Source organism: Pithys albifrons, chromosome 2 (genome assembly GCF_047495875.1).
Source record: "Pithys albifrons albifrons isolate INPA30051 chromosome 2, PitAlb_v1, whole genome shotgun sequence".
NCBI lineage: Eukaryota > Metazoa > Chordata > Aves > Passeriformes > Thamnophilidae > Pithys > Pithys albifrons.
The window spans coordinates 74,452,194-74,472,160 of NC_092459.1; the positions used below are offsets into that span (position 1 = coordinate 74,452,194).

The 19,967-nt window shown below is 42.4% G+C and overlaps 1 protein-coding gene across 2 annotated transcripts; it reads right to left on the reverse strand.

Annotated features, from left to right (window-relative positions):
• Positions 1-794: 794 nt before the first annotated feature.
• On the reverse strand, positions 795-19,944 carry URB2 (URB2 ribosome biogenesis homolog). 2 transcript variants are annotated; one of them, XM_071549534.1, is made up of 10 exons: positions 19,866-19,944; positions 19,540-19,703; positions 18,191-18,367; positions 13,132-16,510; positions 11,221-11,381; positions 9,906-10,016; positions 8,029-8,271; positions 6,995-7,085; positions 5,213-5,352; positions 795-1,520 (listed from the first exon to the last, which is right to left on the reverse strand). In XM_071549534.1, exons 2-10 carry the CDS (start codon positions 19,663-19,665, stop codon positions 1,323-1,325), a joined length of 4,626 nt encoding a protein of 1,541 aa, XP_071405635.1. In that variant the 5' UTR covers positions 19,666-19,703; positions 19,866-19,944; the 3' UTR covers positions 795-1,322. The 2 variants fall into 2 exon arrangements, with proteins under 2 accessions (XP_071405635.1, XP_071405636.1); XM_071549535.1 differs by having other exon boundaries at positions 19,835-19,910.
• Positions 19,945-19,967: the final 23 nt, after the last annotated feature.

Here is a 19,967-nt window from a genome sequence, read left to right on the forward strand (position 1 = left end):
TTGATAACGTATCACTATTGCAACTTCTGAGCAGCGCTTGCACAGTAACAAAGTTCTCCAAGATGTTTTTTGAGGATGAGAGGAGGGTCATCTCCAGTCCAAAAGTAAGCCAGCCCTGCTCACCTACCTTGTCTGAGCCATGTGGAATTTCCTGCCCCAGATCCTTTGGACCCTGCTACAAGGCAGATGGATCCAGTAAAAGTGGTAAGCCACATTCCAGTCTTCCTCTGCCCACCCCCTACCTATAGATCAAAGCAGGTAATCATGAGAGAATATTGAGTTCTTTCTACTAACTCCATGTATGTGTGAAGACAGCCTTATCACTCTCAAAAATTTAGATCTTTAGTCTTTACCATTTTCAAGCAAATAAATTTCTGTAGTTTAGCTAAGGAAAGGGAGCTATTTGATAAAGCTTGATAAGCTTCTTACAAGCTCAAATGTGATTAATTGACTGCAGCTTATTAAATTACTATCAGCTGAGCTGCAATAAGTCTAGGGCTTGCTCTTAACCTAGAGTGAATGCAAGGAACAGGCTCAGCTTAGACCAAAAAGGTCTCAGACAGTAACAGTAGCAATTAACATTTGTCACAAGCTAAAAATGTACACTGAAGGCAACCATAGCTCAGATGACTAAGTGCAATTGCTTAATGACAGCAAATCGACCAGAGCTCTAAGCAGTCCGTCTTTTTCATTATCATGAGATCACAGGGTAAGACATTTGGGAAGGAAATTCAATGGGTCAGACCAGGTTGCCCACAGCTGAGCTTGAAAGTAAAACTAATGACACCAAGAGATACAAACTTTCAAATTTTTTACTCTTATTTCCACAGTTCTGCAAAATAACCTATTGTGCATCTGTGTAACATTCACAGATTTCTTCAATAACAAAAAGTAAAATAACCAAATACAAAAATAAGCACTTTAATTGCTTTAATTCTTCTTACCATGTAAGCAAAAGCAGGGGTTATAGCCCTCAATGGCTTTTACACCAGACTTGCATCCACAGAAAAGTACTGTGATGCATCAAAGCCTGAAGCCTGACATCTGCTGCCAAATTGCAGTGAGATCCCCAAGGCTGCCAGTGAGTTCACCAGGGGCCAGCACAGGCACAGCAGTTCTGCCACTTGTGACAGCATGACCATACCAAACAACACATCCTCCCTCCCTTTTCATCATTATGAAGGCTGGCTGTACAGAGATAAAGGCAATCAGTATTTAGGGCCCTCTTCAGATTTGATCTTACTAGTCATCCCAAACCAAACAGTGTTCTGGGCACTGCAAGGTCAATTCATAACTGATTACACAGCACAAGGCAGGATTCATCATGCAGTGTACTTCTCCTCCCCCTGCTTTTTTGCTTTGTGGTAGTGGTTGTAATCATTATACAGATCCTTAAAGACCTCCCTTACACCTGCTGGTAGTGATGCATTTAAGAACTTGATGTCCCGTTCAATGCAAAGGTCAAGGATGTGATATATTCCTTCTGTGAGATGTGTCTTCACAGCTGGGTGCAAAGTCACCTACAAGAAGAACAAACTGCATTAAACTTGAAGACAAAAAGGAAAGAAAACACCACTTCAACAGTCAGTATATATTAAATGCTAACAACAACTTATCCACCATCTGGAACAGTCCATTAGATAAAATACAAGATTTTGGCTTGTGCAGTTATTTTCCTGTCTTTTGCAAACATGTTTTGCAGAACAAGCACAGCCTTTGCAATAAAATCCACATGAGTACTACTATACACATCACTGCAGAGGCAAAGACACTAATCATCCTGGAATCACATGGAAACCTCAGAAGAGCAACTGTAACTAAAAAGCCCTAAAATACTTGCCCTGGATTAGACGTTTCAGTAGATTCTCTATGGCTTGTAAAGGCTGTATGCTACTAAGTCTCTGTTTCAAATGAGCACTTCCTTTATAGGCTATTCTATCACACTGGGTAGTCAAAAAATTTTAATTTATCACTTGATAACTTGATATTTATCTAACAATTTTCATCTGAAGACCTCAATGTACAAACCTTAATAAAAGAAGCCTTCAAAAAGCTCAGATGTACATGTCCTTAATCTGTTTTAACACCGGGAATCAGGCACCTTGTCTGAAGTCATGCAGAAAGTTGAAGGCAGACAACAAATGACTCAGGACTCAGTGCCCTGATCCTGACATTACCCCTGCTCAACCCCACAACCAGCAGAACTGCCACTACAGCCAGGAACATCAGAGTGCTGACTCTGGAGTCCTCTGGCACTCCAGGCTAATTGAAATTTGTCCTATGCCCTCAAATCACTTGCTAAATACTTCACTGCCTGAGACAGTGCTGGCCTCTGGCATAATCACATTATTTTTGCTGCAGAACCATGTCTTATCTTTGCCGAATCCCAAAATTAGCTTTATGCCTCCAGATGTAGGCCTCTTCACTTCAGGCCTAATGAAAATTACATAAAAAGCTGCCATTAAAATTCAGGGGTCTTTCTTCCTTAGGCAACTAATAAACTTTACACTAATGAAGTGCACTCCTAATCACTGTGACAGGCTCCTGCTCTCTGTCTGCCCTAAATGTGGAACAGCTAATATTTTTTATTAGACCCACTAACACAGCTGGGAAAAATATACAGCAGACATTAAGGCACATAAGCCTTTCTTTGGATCTGTGATCCTGAATAGTTTGCATATCCAAAAGGTTGTAATTTTTGTCTCTCTGTCTGTTAATCAATTGGCTGGTTTATAACAGATGTTTTCCTCCTACACTATGCACTTAAGTTAGAGAACAGCTGAGCCTCACAGCTTCCAGTGAATGCCCTGGGCTGGGCTCTCCCTTCCTAGGGCAGAGAAATCATGGCAGAGAACAAGGACGGGAAAGCCCACAGCTACTGACAATATGGACCAGATGGCCCATTTGGGATAAGCAGTTACCTCAGAACTGCAGTTAAGGGAACTGCATCCCTCACATCACAAATTTATCTGGACCCATGCCTTATTTGGGCCATTCTCCCTTTGCAATTTCCAATAAACACCAATAACACCATAGGAAGCAGAACCAAAGATTTAAACAGCTGCCACTACTGGCTGGCAGTTAATTATAAGTGGTTTATGGTCTATATAGTTAGCACAACCAATTTGTCAAGCACTACAGAGCTCTTGATGTGAGACATTAAATGTGTGAAGAGGTATTTCACTATTGCTGAATTAAGCAACAGCTCATAGGCAACAAGCGAAAAGCACTGTCAATAGTATGAAAGAGATGCCACCCACTCCAGCAAAGAATCTTTCTAGATTAATACAAAATAATTCATGGTATAAAGAGGAAGCACTGAGGGAGCTGTTACACAACCACTTTAGGGGTAAGTGACTATTTAGGCCAGTAACTTTCATGAGTTCTAGTTTGCAGACCCTTAAAGGGGTTCCCAGTAAATGTAAAGATGTCTGTACAGAGACTTAAATCTACAAGTATGGTTTCCTCAGTTACCTTTGATGAACTCCCAGGGCCTTCAGATCACAGGCAGAAAGCACAGATCTGATCTCAGAAGAGATGAATGGTTGAAGGAAGTTTTCTCTCCCTCTGCAGAGCAACATGAGGGATGTGTACATGCCCCACTTAAGACAGACATGCTGAAGCCTCCCCTTCCTCCAATATCCATCAATTCTCACCAGTCTAATGAGCAAATAAATCATCACCTACTTGTGATCAATCTACTCTCACAGACAGAAAACACTTCTTTGTCACAGCGTCTGGTGGCTCACTATACCAATTCTCCTTTCCACACCCAAAGGTTCCATGCATACATTACTGATCTGTGGTTTCACCTATCATCCATCACTTTCCATTTCCTACTGAAAGTATTGCACAGAACTTTCCTAGAAGTCTCATGAGACTTTGTACTCCTGCTAATACTGAGGCAAGCGTCCTTTCAATTTAAAAAGGTTGTTTGACAATTCAAGTCGGGTTTTCTGACATACATAATGAACAGAATAAAGAGTTCAGAGGTGGTTAAAGAGAGCAGAAGCAGTCTTATCAGCAATTTCTCCCTTTGCTGAACTACCATGTTCATTGTGCAAACCATAACCAACTCAGCAGGAACACTAAGTAACATGGCTAAAAACTGGCATCTCCCATTGTTTTGCTCACAAACCTTGGAAAAAAGATGGGCAATAGAGAGGGCAGCTGAGTTTAACCTCTGTAATAACATTCATGGTTAGTTACACTGGTTACACCATAATCCTTCTGAAACAGCACCAGTGAGAATATTTTTTCTTGTAAGAGGGCCTAAAAATAAAGACTAAAATTCCTTTCTGTATTTCTGCCCGTGCCCAGGCCAGAGCCACAAATAATCAATTTGCAGGTACCTGCAGCACAAGCAGCATTCAAACCCTGGTGAAATTTAAATCAATGAGGCTGAAGAATATGACAAGCTGAACTTAGTTCTGGATGTGAGAAACTACTGACCTGGCTCTGGCATCCATAATAGCAGGAGTAGTTGCTTTCAGGAAGGTTTGGAGTGATATGTCTGGTACAGAAGGAGAATTACCGAAAAGCTAACAATCCTTGGCTTGGTAACATTTTTTCCACTCACTTAATCATTTAGATCAGATTAAAAGATATTTTCCAGGAGAATTTTCCACCACTACTTTGCCAGATGAGGCCCTAACTGCTATCAGTCCTGGACAATTGAGAGTAACTGAGAAATGAATTTAACTACCAGATGTACAAAGCAGACATTTTTTACAATGATGGCGGCAAAACTCTGGAACAGGTTGGCCAGAGAGGTAGTGATACCTCATCCCTGGAAACATTCAAAGCCAGACTGGATGGAGCTCTGAGCAACCTAATATAGTTGAAGATGTCCCTGCTCATTGTAGGAGGGTTGAACTGCATGACTTTTAAAGATCATCTTTCAACCTTTTAACCCAAATCATTCTATCATTCTACAAAGTAAAAGCAACATTCAAAGCAGTTCTGTAACTGGGCATTGCATTGTTTAACTTTATAAAAGCCCCACAGCCTTTAGAAAGTTTTCAGGAGTTTGGTAAGAAAGATTCACAGGAACTCTTGCTCAAAGTAACAGTGTGGATCAAACCTGTATCTCCATGAAGCATGGCAACATTTGTAACTTCACACATTTTACAAAATCTAACACAGTTGCCTTTGGAATAAGAATCCAATGTCAGCACATTACTATGGCACTTTCAAGATGGTCAGAACGTACCTTCTGCAATTCAGTCACATACTGCGCCACCATGAAAGCAGAAAACATGGTAAAGTCCTCCATTTCTGCAGCAATATGAGTATACATCCGTTCCACCAAGTGTGCACATTTCAGTATAACTTCAAACTCATCTGTGTTGCCTAAAACAGAAAGCGAGATGCAGCCTGGCATTTGAGGTTTCAAAACACTACAAAAAAACCCCAAAGCATCACCCACTCTTCCACAATTCTTGAACTACATGAGGCCAAGGACAGCTTGACTTTTACAAAGTTATTGCTGAGAGGCTTCCCACAACACACCATATACATCTGTTACAATGACCATTTTGCAAGAGCACACTGATTTTAACTCCATGTGCACTGCAAGGCAAAAATTATTTGTTATAGACATTGAAGTGCTAAACGCAGCAGTTATAGTCCCTTCCATGATTCAATCCCAACTAGCACTGTGAAGGAGAGAAAAGGAGACAGGAAAATTATATTCTCTACCTACAGAAAATCAGAATATATCTCTTAGAAAGAGAGCATGTTACAAAAGCTTTCTGATGAGATCTATTACATGGCAGAAGCCACATCACTGGAGATATTTAAAGTGAGACTGGTGAGATCAGCTGAGAATTTACTCAGTATGCAGTGAATGAAGAGAGCTAACACAAACAAGGGAGAAGGGAAATTCAGAAATTACTTTCATGTTATCTGTTACAAAAACAGAACAATCCTGCAAAGACAAACATCATGTTTTTCAACCTGAGGATGCCACATAAATTTCTTGTGACCCTTGCCTTATGTATACATACTGCAGAAGCAAGCAAATTCTCAAAGTTTGGTACTAGTTTAACATACCTCTTCCTCTGTCACTGAGCCTTTGCTACTATATTCCTCCATGACAAATACATACACTTCCATTTGCCCACAACTGTGGGCAACACACGAGCTGAGATAAATCTGAACATGGCATGAGCTATAGGACATCGATGGAAAGCTAAGATACAATCAGTTTCAGGCCATGAAATCAACTTGTCTCAAAAACTCACCACTCTTAGCAGGGTGTCTCTGCCCTGCCCAGTACAAAGCACAGGATGATTACCTTAATCGCTGTGAACATCTTTGACTTGACTCCTTTGACAATGCAAATTCTTTAATAACTTCCAGTAGTAAGCTTTTTTTTTCCTCTTCGTTTTGGGATATTTAACTACACTACTTCCAATCCTTGACCATACAGATACATCATCTAATCCCAACTGACACTTCAAATACATATAACGTTCTGGCTTTATACTTAGCACAGAATGGTGACAATTCAGGTCTATAGTAAACATAGTTCCAGCCTCAAGAAATTCCATTTAGTAGGATCATTTGGGATTATAATTCACATATATTAGCAGGAATCATGGGAGCTCACAGCCACCATGCTTTCAGGCACAGTAGCTGATAGAAAGACTGGAAATTGGGCACAGAAAGCCTTACTGGCTCCTGTCTACTTGCCAGTCACTGAAGAATAACTTATTCAACAAAAGCGGTGCTGTCTGCATGCAGCTCCACAGGAGCCACAGTTACCTTCATAAACCTATAACACCACAAAGCTCATCCTCAATTTTACATAAATGACGGATGGGGCTAACAGTTTCAACGTCACAGCTGGGTTTTGATTCTGGTGTGCCCTGCTCAGCATCGCCTCTTCCAGAACACATAAAATTACAATGTGTGTGTGTGTGTGTATATATCTATATCTATATCAATCTATCTATATCTATATCTTATAAAGGTGGAAAAGATATGGTACCTTTGTCTCCTTTCTGACGTCCTTCATGCATGACAGAAATAACCAGACGATGGAAACTGTTCAGAAAAGATGGTGCTGCTTTCAACAGCACCTGCAAAATACATGAAATAATAACATCTCACATTACATAGTAAAGGGAGTGGAGAGGGTAGAGACTATTTTTTCACTCTGCACCTGCAGAGAATCCAGGAGCAGGACTGCATTCCTAGTCATACTCAAATATAAATGGCAAGTAAACATCACATTAGAGTTACTTCATCTCTCCAAAGCAACATTTGATTTAGCACCCTAATACCTAGGGATTTTGTCCTTGCTCATAGAGAACCTGCATAACCAGACAGATTGACAGAACGTGGCATACAGTGACACTACAGATCAGCGTGAAAACAGCCTGCATAGACAGCTATTCACTATAGGGTTTTTGTAAGGGCATTTTAGCGATGTATTCTGCCTTGCTTTTAGAATTTGCCATTTCCCCATCTTTAACTTTTCCCACTCTCAGTCCTGATACAAATGCATGAGGCCCCTTTCCTTTTTTCTTCCATCTCTGCCTACATATTCCACGTAGGAGTATCTCCAGCCCTATGCAACTACTGGCACATTTTCATTTTCTCATGCCAGAAAGCTGACAAGAACACCAGGATGGTACAATGTTTGAAGATCACCAACTTCCAATATGTCTAAGTCCTGTTTTCAGAGAACTGCAGAACCCTGACCTCTAGTGAGAATGAGGTCCTAGACACTGAGCCACTTGTGCTTCTAGAAACCAATCATAGAAAAGGAAAAGTTTTATTCTAATACAGCATCAGATGCTGATAAGCAATCTACTGACAAAAATGCAGGCACAAGCAAAGCAGGAGAGTGACTGAAATGATGTGATTTTGAGATTCCCAGCCTTATAAATGACAAGCCGTACAATGTACTTGCATACTATCACGACAAAGTATTTCAAGCCACTATTAAAAAAATTTCCATCACTGGTGTGTTTGTACTTTATACTTTTTTCCTCTCTTCCCACCCCATCACAGCCATACCTTCGGATGACACTGCACAATAGAGAAGAGCACTTCATGGACTCCCAGGAAGACACCGTGGTAGTCTTCCATCTTCAGATGATCCAAAGGGACTGTTAGGAGAATGCTGAATGCCAATGACACATGATGTGGATTCAGGAGAATTCCTTCTCCTTGCCTTAGCAGAGCTGCTACAGTCTCTAGAATAGGTACAACTATGACGGGAATCAGTGACTGGTCCTGACAGGCCTCTCTGGTTTGCATCTACAGGAAGACAATAAATAGATAAGGAATAGGGCATTAGCCACCTATCATCAGTGTTTGAACACGAGAGAATCGTAATGCTCTGACTGGAGCCAATGGAACTAGACTGGTGCAAGCTGGACTGGCAGGGAAACTTCTGCACTTCAGCCATTTTCATGCCACTGCACCTTGGGTGAAGAAGCATGTGATGCATATCAAACAAACACTGCTGTGAGTGTAACTGGAACTGGAACTATTCCCCCCTGACAACCACCACCCCTTTGCACCTCCTCATACGAATGCACTGATGCAGTTCACTCCTTTAAATGCATGCAGACCTATCAAAAAAGGGCAGACATTGCATGCTCATGATTCCTACGCATTGCAGAGCCAACCTCTGATAAATTCTGGTCTACAAACATCATCACCATGAGAGAAGAAAAACCTATATCACTAAGTTTATATGCTGTACAAATGAAAGACAGGAAACTTGGGTTTGATTACTTTCAATCAGGTTTCCCTTTCATAATTCAGTGAACATATTTTTGTTTGTTTGGGTTTTTTGCTGCCATTGACTTCTGCTGCAACATGTGGTTGACAGTTACCTTCTCCTTTGGACAGGAAGAAGGACAAGACACTGTCCTAGTTATAATGTCCTAGTTCAGTAGGTGGGACCGGTTTATCACTGTATGGGGGTGATCAAAGCTATGTATTCTACCCCTCTATTCATTTCCCAAGAACAGTGGCCCATTTGCAGCTGCCCAGGGCACACCTGACCCCTCAGGGTGTGAGTTGGGTGTGAAAGACATCTGTGAGATAGCTGTGATAACTCCCCTCCAAGGAGTCGTTAGCACCTTCACACCCAGCCTGAGGGGGCATGTCTGCTAATGGGCCATCAACAATTCCAAAACACCCCATGGCTCACAGAGTTAATCACCCATTGTGTGACTCCCCACCCTGGGTGAGGGGCTGGGTGCTCCCACCTGGACTTGGGGGTACATATCTTAGGGTAAGAAGACCTTAGGAATCACTCGTCAGATCGAGAGGAGCAGCAGAACCTCAACAGGAGGAGACTATTGCTTTCAACCAGCTTGCAACCACCACTCTCAACCAGACTGGGACTGTCATCTGCACCAACAGGTTTCTCACTTTCTTCTGCTTTGGACTTGGGGTAACCATGTGGGGTTTGTACCCCAGGGCGCTGGGTCATACTGGGTTTTGTGGGTTGAAACCAATTTCTCTTCGTGCCATTGTATTTATTGTAATATTGTTATTAAATTCTAACTCTGACTTATAATCTCTTTTGTGTTGAGTTCATTTCTCCTGCTGGTTTACCTTTAAACCAGTGCAGACACTAAGACTCTCTGCTCTGCAGTCTAACAAGTTTCTCCCAAGCTCCATATTGCATGGTGCAGTTCTGTAAAATTACTGTGTATAAGAAATGGATGACCTACACACTGCACTTACAGGAGATTTACTTGAAGAAGGTGAAGAAAAAGGGACTAGACTAAAAAGTGAATCTGGTATGGATTTGATCAGTACCTAAAATTTTTGGTTTTGTTCCTGTATGCTTCTGTGCACGTTAGATATAACCACCACAGACTCTTAACAAATAAAAGGCATAGGTAATGAAGTTACAATAAAGAGATACTTACGGCTAAAGCTGTGATTATCTGTGGGCTGGCAAACCAGAAAGCTTTCCCTTTGTCTCCACTTAATGGGCAGCTGAGCAACAATTTGGTTAGGGTAACAGCTGACAATATTTCCTGTAGAAAGCAGACGGAGGATCAGTCACAGGCAGAGGCCCACTGGCTCCTTTCAAGTCCAAAAGAGCTCTTTCAAGGCCAGTAGCACTTTTGAGCATTAACAGAGCCTTGACACGTGAAAGGCCTCCCACCAATACATCTCTTTGGAAATTGTAAAGTTAAGCAGCAACTCAACAAAATTCAATATGCTGAGCACCACTGGCCCAAATGTACTTCATGCCACATTTAGTTCAGAATCAATTTGCTGTACCGAAAGGCTTATGTGATTTTTAAGAAAGGAAAGCCTTCTCATACAACTGCCACCAGATAACAGAGGTAAGCAGAGGCAATATAGGGACACCACTAAACTATATGCTACAAACTTTGCATTTTGGCAACATTTGCACTTGGGTTTTTTTACCTGCTAATTGATTATACAGACTGATAAATATATTGCAAGCTGTACTCAGGTGGCAGAAATTATATGCACAATACAGGAATTCCAGATATACTTTCAAAAAGACACATCAAGAATTGAAGCAGCATATTTGAGTCTCTTTCTGACAAATAAGACACAGCTGGATAACGCCCCAAGTTTAATTCAAGTTTCATTGTCAAGTCACTGAGCTTTCCACAGAGAATATAGCTGGCTTTTTTGCCAAAAGCGTTCCACAGTCACCAATGCTTCTTAACCTGCTATGAAGAAAGGCACAGAACTTACAAAGTTACTGAGTGGTATCTGGTTATTTCTGAGTAGTCTTTAGACAGACAACTACCAAATGCACAGGTGTGGTTTTGGTTTCACTTAAAAATGCCAGCATATCTAAAAGTGCCTTTAACCTTGTTAAGAAGACCAACAGACAGACATTGACTTCTAGTATGTGTTGGGCAAGAGCTCTGAGCAGCAAGCAGAAAAGGGCTTGCTGCATGGCCTGTAATATCACAGCTGTGTGATTTTTGTGGACAATACATGGAATCAAGACTGTGTAGTCCTTACACTGAACAGAAAATTTTTCGAGTAGGTTTCCATGATCTTTTCACCTCCCTGAATTTATATCCAGAATGTATTTCAGCACAGTCACCAAGCCCTTATCCTATCAATTAATTTGACCTCATCACTGAACATAGAGCAGGAAGAGGAAAAAATATTTATCAAATGTCATTCAGCCAACAAATTTTTTTCAAGATACAGCAGACTGAAGAACACACTAAGCTCATGCCTTACTTTAGCCTTCTGTTCCCAAATATTCCTCAGTTCAAGTCCCTGCAGCACCAGCCTCATTATGGCATAAAACTCCTCAGAAGAGCAGTTTCCCAGCAGCTGGATCATCACCTCTGTCAGCTCCACCTCCATACTTTGGATCACCTGGGTTGTGATTGCAGGACCTGCATATTCAAGAAACAAAAGCAATCAATTCCCAAGACAGGGACTTCCACGGGAAAGCATAGAACAAACTGAAAATAAAACAGCTCTCTGTGTACCTTTCTAATACTCAAATGCACAGAGGGCTCCACACTTTCCTCTTTACCTCTCTCCCAATAGTGCAATGACTTGCTGACCTCAAGTATTTCCTACCTTCAGGTTCACAGAGCAGTCATTATTCCAACAAAAAAGCCTTCAGTAATACAGAAATACACTAACACAGGGCTTTACTACATGGTGGCCAAAGCTCCATCAGAATCAGAAAGGCATTAAGCCGACAAAGTTTAAATCTCTGCTGATTCCAATTCACATTCATTACTTATTCAATTACAACTACATAGATAGTTCTAGACTAGCTCACAATTTAACTCATTCTGAAGGCTGCGTTTGAAGTACCACAAGCATCCACAGGATCTGTGGCAATGACAAAAATTTTCTTCAAAAGGAATTAATATTTCATTTTACTGAATACTTTACTTATTCAACGGAAATTATTACAGCTTTTTGCAGTGATTCATTATATCTCCAAGCTAAAGAACTTTACCAATATTACAAGAAATATGAGGCACAGAATGAGACAGAGAACAGTCAGGAGAAAAAATACAGCATTCCACAGAGAGCTGTGCTGTTGTTGACTACTTAAGAGCAATATTAACTCCGAGATCACAACTGTAGTTCACTTAACAGTAGCCTCCAGAGCTGGGTGCACACACCCCAGGGTATGGGCACAATTCATGGGATGTTGGAATTTAATAAATAAACTATGTTTAGTAAATAAAGTATTAAAAATAGTGTTTATTTCATCTTTATCTGATGCTTTTCATACTTGCTCTATGTGTACGATTTGTAACGTATGTAGTATACTCATAGAGTAGTATGTGTGTATAGGTAAATATATATCAAGGCTTCATGCTCAATCTTCATTCATTTTTTTAGTGACAGGTATGCACAACTAAAAATTTTTGCAGACCACTACACTAGAGTATGTCAGTAATAAGGTTGATAAATTCCAACAGTTTGAAGAAGTCAAAGAGAACAGTTACACCTGTGCTGTGTTCAGCTCTCTTTCTGAAAGAGACAATATAAAGAAGCCATTAGGTCCCAGAGCCAGCAGGAGAGGCTTTTCTAGCCCTGGCTCTTTATTTGATGAGGATAAAGGGACCAACCTACCAATTTTCCACAGACTTTATCAGAATGACTGGTGTTCAGGATCTGGAACAGTTAGGTAACTTCCACTGTTCTATAACTTCATCTGCCAAATACAAAAGCAGATGAGTATTTTACTGTAAGATGCTTCAAGATCCCCAGATAGGACATTTCATATCTGACGTGGTGTACATCAGCTGCTTCAATGGTGTCAAATACAACTACACCGACTACATAAGTACGACACTGCACCTTCACCCCTACATCCAGAACTATGTTCCAATTACTGTCAAAATGCTCTACAGGGATGAGTAACACAGGACCTCAACCTTATTAAGATGTTTACATCTTTCAGAAGATCATGACCAAATTAGATGGTGGCTGTGGTCCAGGTACCATAACACTGCCTCCTTGAAAAGTTTCCTGTTATGCATTTATAAAAGGACAGGCTGCTGCTTTAGCACAAGTAAAAGAATACAGACTTTTCAAAAGTTATATGCTTTGATAATGGCTTTTAACTTGTCTCTGTGCTGCAAAATTAGCAAAGGAAGTGGAGAATTTTCATACCAGACAGAAGCTTTTTTATAGCAAAAGCAACCATGACCGCAGTGTCTTTTCCAGGATACAGCTCTGGCACTGAGCAGAAGACTGTTAGGAACTGCAACGCAGGCTGAAGGAACTGCAGATTATCACCTGCACAGGGCAGTTCTCTCAGTATCTGAGAGTAAAACTCTTGGTACATTTTAATACGAGGTTGCTCCAAAAACCCACTGGGCTCCTTCTGCCAGTCCTTCTTGAAAGGATAGCTCAGATCTGCTTTGAGGAGAGTAGTGACACATGGTATGAATGCTATAGGCAAAAGCTGGTCTGGGGTGTTACTCTGAAGACCATGTTCAACAGTTCTGAACACCTGCAGAATTACGGACTCCAACAGAGCAGACAGCACATCCGCAGAATGCAGCTTCTTTTCTGGCAGCTGTTGAAGGTAGAGTGTGACAACGTGACACAGTGTGGTGAATGCCATGAGCAGTAACTGCTCAGCTGCAGGATTCCAGTTTTTCCTGTCTTTGCTTTTGGCTGCACTACTGTCTGGCTTGCAGCTTACCAGGAAAGACATGAACTTTTCCAAGTTGAGCCTCACACTTTGTCTTCTTTCAATTATCACCTGAAGAAAGTTTCCCAGAAATGCTTGGACTTCCTGGAGATACTGTGCCCAAACAGGAAGGGTTGAGACATCAGAGAACAATCTGCTTGCTGTAAACTGGGAAGTCATGACAGCCTCAAGAACATCACTGGCATGTAACACCTTGAAAACAGAGTTGGCATTCCTACCAGCTTGCAGACATCTCAGGAGGTGGAAACAAGTACTTAAAAACTTCAGCAATAACAACTTGCTGCAAGAGACACTAGCCCGGGTATTGGCTAGCAGGGACAGCAGCACCAGAAAGCACCGAGTACAATCAGAAGGAAGAAAACCATCTAGTTTCAGAAGAGAAACAATTTCTAGCAAACCCAGACAGCTTTCTAGCTGACTTTCTTTCAGGATGACAGAGCTGCCATTTTTTGCTAACAATACTATACATTGGGCAACTTTCTCCAGTGTCTTCCAAGGCAAGCTGGGCTCATCCTTCAGCAGTTTGATTTCTGACTGTACTTCCAATGGGTCAACAGTTTTGCAAGGAGCGAGGATTTCTTCATGCCAAGGGATATTGCTTGCCAACAGCTGCTGAAGTGGCAGATCTACTGAATCCCTTGTAGCAGTGGGCAGCACTGTAGAAAACTGATGAATAAGACTGGTCAGAAAAGCACAGTGCAGGACCTTCATTTCTGGAAGAAAGGAGCTGTGCACAAAGCCAAGAGATATCTTTTCAATGCTGATGGAAGGCTCGCGGTCCGTGGCAGCTTCCTGAACTTTGGACAACATTAGCGTTTCTAGAAGCGTATTTGCAATGTACTCTACATCTTTTAAGGAAATATATGGCAACAGGATAGTCAGGTTGGACATAACAAGGTGCCAGTGTGCTGTGGGATAGGTAAGATCACCTATTGTACTGATATCTCCATCCCACAGTTCAGATTCTCCTCTGCTCATGCTGGATCTCCCAGACTCCAGGATGAAAGCTGCAGCATGTTGTAAGGCCTGTATATCAACTTCGGCCTGCATTAAAATCATCTTCATTTTCTGAAGTGTGAGCAGTTCTAAGCAATATTTACTAGTGGAGGGAAAACTATTTGCAATTTCCATGACTCTCACCCAACATTCCTCCTTCACACCAGGGAAGAAACTTGCAATGCCCCAGTGCCTTGCAGTAGGTTCAGTAACAGCACTAGCAATTTCAGATGTTGGAGACACATATTTACTGCAGCTAACACCGAACAGAGTGTCTACCTCAACCCAAGTGTAAACAAGGAGGAGAGCAGCGTCACTGGCCTTTCTTAGCCAAAGGTCTGACTTTTCCTCCTGTCTTCTAGGAGCCTGCAGTAACTCCATCAGTGGCTGAATTATTCCTTTTTGTATCTTTGCCATCAGATTTTGAGTGCGAAGCACCACAGGGGAAGGAGTGACATCATCTAGGCTCCTAACGTTAAACAGAAAAGCATGTAGCATTGAGCACAGTGACATCAGCTTTGAGGCCATGTCAGTTGACCCTTCAACTGCAGGAATGATAAGTGTCTGGCATTTCTCCACCAAGAGACACAAAATGTCCAGAATCTGGTTGGGTGGGAGTTCAAGGAGGCACTCACGAAGCTTTGCTGTCAGGCCAGCAGAGAAGACGGGTGGCCTCAGTTCATCAATAGCTGGGCGGCAAATGACTGTCAGCACCTCCTCAAAGAGCCGTGGGAACTGTCGCAGCTTGGAGTACGTCTGAAACACGGCGTTGATGAGAGTCTCCTGGGGTTTCTTTGTACGTGGCTCACAGGCCTCAGCATCAATCCAAGCTGACGACACTAAGTCATCCAGATCTGGTTCTACTATAAGGTGGTTTAACGACATCAGGAGTTTGAGACACCTGAACCAAGCAGGGATGGAAGCTTGGGGGTGTGCCATCAGCATCTGTGCCAGCCTGCGGTAAAACCCAAACTGCACCTCCTTGTGCCGGATGCGGTCACTGGCAACATTATAGACATCATTGCTGAGCACCAACTCCAGAAGCTGTTCCAAAGCAAGCAGCTCTGTGCTCCAGTCCACAGGGGACAGCGTATCCTCCCTCTCTCCCTGCTGTACGTCAGAGAGCCTGAGACAACCAAAAAGCCTGCTGAGCATGTGGAAACACACGAGATGGTTTTCTGCCTTACAGTATGAGTCCAGAAAGAGCTTGTACAGCAGGGACACTGAACCAGCCACAACCACTCCATGGAGGGCAGGTTCACAAAAGTCACTGTCTAGCTTGGTCTGCACTGTGTTGACTGGTAGTAAAGGACTTTTCAAAGTTCTTTTCTTCTTCTCCTGAAGTTCCTGCTCTGGTAGCAGCTCCTCTTTGTAGGATGAGAAAAGCTCAGACTGGAACAACCCAGCCTGCAGCAAAGTTTCTATTTGATTTCTGATTTCCCTGCTCAGGTGCTGACGCACATGGTTATCATCTGCTTCTGTCCATCTCCTCACAGACAGCAAGTGCCTCAGGAGCAGACATGGCTGGAGCAAGTGACCTGACACTTGCCCAAACACACGATTTGGGTTGGTTTGCTGTCTCTGGATCAGGAGGTACTGAGCAAAGGTAAGCTGGAGGACACTGAACAACTGAGAGCTCACAGTGTCATCGGAAGCCAGCTGCTGACACACCAGCTTGGACAGCTTGCTGAGGAGATCAACCAAAAGCTCACACTTTGCTGTGTAAATGATGGAGAGCGAAGGAGTAGAAAGGATGCCACTGGAGCAGCTCAGCACTGTGCCAATCTTCTGCTGTGTTTTCTCGGAATAGGCCTCTGATAACCTTGCATTTATGACCTGAAGATGGGAAAAAAGAAACAAAAACCATAACCAAAAAACAGTTAATTTTGCATACAAAGTTCATCATAATGAATGGACAACACCTTCTATGAGCTCTGGCTGCAACAAAGAAGGACGAGGGACCTGCCAATAGCTGCATCTGGGCCTCTCACATCATAGGTCTCACCCTAGAAGCTCTACTGTCCCTGCATCTGTTTGCAGCACCAGATGACTGAGGAAGCCCTCACTCAGTATGTGTGTTATTGGCAACAGCATAAGACTGTCCATACTGGTTCTTAGAGTTGATCCTGTGGAAATGGAGTACAGGTAAATTTCCTGCCCTCCTAAATGGTTGCCAAAGTTATGCTCCAAACAAACAACAAATCCACACCCATACATGACCCCACTCTGATCCAGGTACCTTATTCAGTAAGAATGTCCATGACTATCATCTTTATATTTTAAAAAGAATTTCCTGTGCTGATATCTGAAATGCAAAGGACTGTTCTCTTTTCTCTTTGAAGGATACACAGTTCTAAAGAAATAATGTTTACTTAAACTTGCATTTCTCTTTCTTTTCTCAAACTTTGTATTCATTTTTCTACTGTTGTCTCCTTTGATCCCCTTTTTATTTGCTCCCTTCTCTCACCTCCAGATAATCTTGTCTGTGAACAAATTCAGTAGCAATTTACCAATCTGCCTTCAGTTAAAAAACTCACCTGTTCTCTTATACCTTACTGTGGATGGCTCAGCTCCTCAGCTGAAACCCCACTGGACAAAACCAGATCCTTAAATTCTTTCCACTGCACCTTCTAACACCTCTGTCCTTAGTCTTTAGAGTACTTTGTCCTGTACCTCTGACCTCATCTTCAACCAGGAACCAGGTTTTCATACCCAGACCATGTCTAAATTTGGCACACTTTCTGTATAACACTTCTGAAGCACAGATTGCATCCAACCAATCCTCTGTACTTCACAATTCAATTTCTGCAGGTCAAGACAATCTTCTCTTACTTCATTTCAACCTGAACACAACTTAAAGGGTAATTTTCCCCGTTATTTTCACTGCTTTTGCAGCCATTCACTAATTCTGCTATTTCTGTAATCAGAAAGCTGAAAAAGTGTTTAGTTTAGTTCTAAACTGTAACTGAAGTCACTCCCATTCACTCTCAGCTAAGAACTAAAATAATTATGTGATTAAGATGTATAATGATTCGGTGCCACCACCATTCAGAGTCACCATAAGAAGCTGCAGTCTGCTGACCAACACATCACAGTGCACAAGTACTCAAGCCACACACATCATAAGACCCACACTGAGGAAAAATCTCTCTCTCCCTAGGACTCCCAGCCAAAATGGTATTATAAGCAGTAAATAACACAGGAAAGCAACACATGGAACTGAGTCTTTACTTATCTATTGAAATACTTAAAGCGGTTAACTCTGGTAGCCTGAAGAATATTAAGACAGAGGGGAAGATTATTATTAGAATGCTCTGCCATTTTTATGCTTCATGCTGCAGTAATATAAACTGAATTGCAAGACAGAAATAGAGAAACTTTCAGTAGAGGTCCTGCAAGTCACCAGAGTAAATATTACACATTTCAGGTAACACCTAACACTGTGAAGAAAAGTCACGTACTGGAGAAGATACGCATTGCTACCCAGTATATTACCAAATATCCAGTTTTAGTTACCTGTGCAATTGAAAAACTCAGACCAATCGTCTTCCCACTCTTTAAGAGATCCTGTAGTCTTCTGCTACGGATAATGTCGTCCAGGTATTTCCAGAGTTTCTCAACAACTTCTTCCTTCAGTTCAAGTTTCTTGTTGTAGTTTGAAACCAATGTATGGCTTACCCAATCAAGTAATACCTGTTAACAGAAGGGAAGTAATCTTTAATAACCTCCCCACAAAATCAAAAGCAGTACCTCTTCACAGTGTTTGTGCCTTGAGAACTATGCTACTTTCAAGCAAAACAGGGTCTGAATAAGCAGAGAAGTTTACCCATGCAGGTTTCAATTCCTGAGAGCTTTCACTCTAAACCTAATGTTGGCATTGTGCTCCCCTGTACCACTGCAAAATAACTTTTAGGAATCGATATCCTAAGGCCCTTTCAACAAGGCATAATTCTGACAAGGGATACTACTTAGCAAATGTAGTGTTTTAAATCCAACCTTACAGATTCAGATGGTTTTTCACTTTCTGACAATTGCTATTCTGTTAACATCCTCCTCTTTGTATGTTTAAATTCACCACCTAAAAATTCAGGCCTAAGAATTAGATGTGTGCAAACTGGAAAAGGTCAAAACCCGCTAATTTAAATTACTGATTTAAAAACAAAATGATAATATGTGGCTAGATTTAATATTCTAAGTAACTGAAATAACAAGAATGCAAAACACACGTCTCAGAGGGTGCAAGCCCTAGACCTCACAATACTACCAAGGCTGGAAAAGCAGGACAAGATACCCCTCACTCGAGGAAACACTGCACAGACCTTTGATAAACAGAGTCGGAAAAAAAAAAGACTTAAGGGGACAGGGTGGGTTCCATGCAGAGAATACCTTTCAAGGTGAACCCCATGAAAACCCTGTGTGCTCTTTGCTGATGCACCTTTCAGGGCACCGGAGAACACACATCTAACTACAGTCAATTTTCCCACCCTGAAGTTCTTACTCTTAACTATGACCAGAAGCATCTGACTTTGGAGTGTTCTTTACTGGGTGTCATAACCAGTGCCAAGGACAGCTCTGAAGACAATGATTTTCTCGTCTCTCACACGCACAATCTCCCTGTAAGAAAGCCTCTTTCATCCTATGCTAATGTTGGCTTTTCGCTGAAGCTATTTGAAAGATGTTACAAAAAACTGTTCCTTACAACCACAGAGAAATCAAGAGCTGCCCACAATCCCAGACAAGAGGTATATTTGCACTACTGCCCAGGGTCAAAAACTAGATCTGGATTTCATTAATTGATTCATCCCGAGCAGCAATTCGCTACCGGGATTTTCTTCTTTCACTGTCTACCATTAAAAAGTACTCACTTGCTCCTTATTAGGCAGGACGCACTGGTGAGAAACCCACGCGAAACGGGCTAGTTTGAGTTTGTCCTCCCAAGAAGTCTGGTTGCTTTTCAGCTTCTGATAAATCCCGGAGTAGATCGCTGCCATAGCGGCGGCACGTGGCACAGGCGAGGAGAGACACGCCACTGCAAGGAACGGAGCCAGGAGAAGGCCGTAAGCCGGGGCAGAGCCAGAGCCGGCCGCGCACCCCGACAGACACCCACGCACCCACCTACCCACGTGGCGCCGCTCGAGCCCCGCAGGCCCCCGCACCCACCTCTGCCTCCACACCCCCCGATCGCACTCGCCTTCCCGTCCCTTCGCAGAGATCTTTCCGCCCGCTCCACGCCCCCGGTCCCGCCGGGCCCTCCAGGCCGGCCCAGCCGCGCCCCGAGCGCCGAGCGCGGGAG

Excerpts from the sequence above, each read along its gene's own strand:
- URB2 (XM_071549534.1), bottom strand. The coding sequence starts at position 19,665 with ATGGCAGCGATCTACTCCGGGATTTATCAGAAGCTGAAAAGCAACCAG. Across the intron at positions 7,086-8,028 it reads TTGTGCAGTGTCATCCGAAG|GTGCTGTTGAAAGCAGCACC; the intron begins GTATGGCTGTGA and ends TGTATTTTGCAG. Across the intron at positions 1,521-5,212 it reads ATGTGACTGAATTGCAGAAG|GTGACTTTGCACCCAGCTGT; the intron begins GTACGTTCTGAC and ends TTCTTCTTGTAG.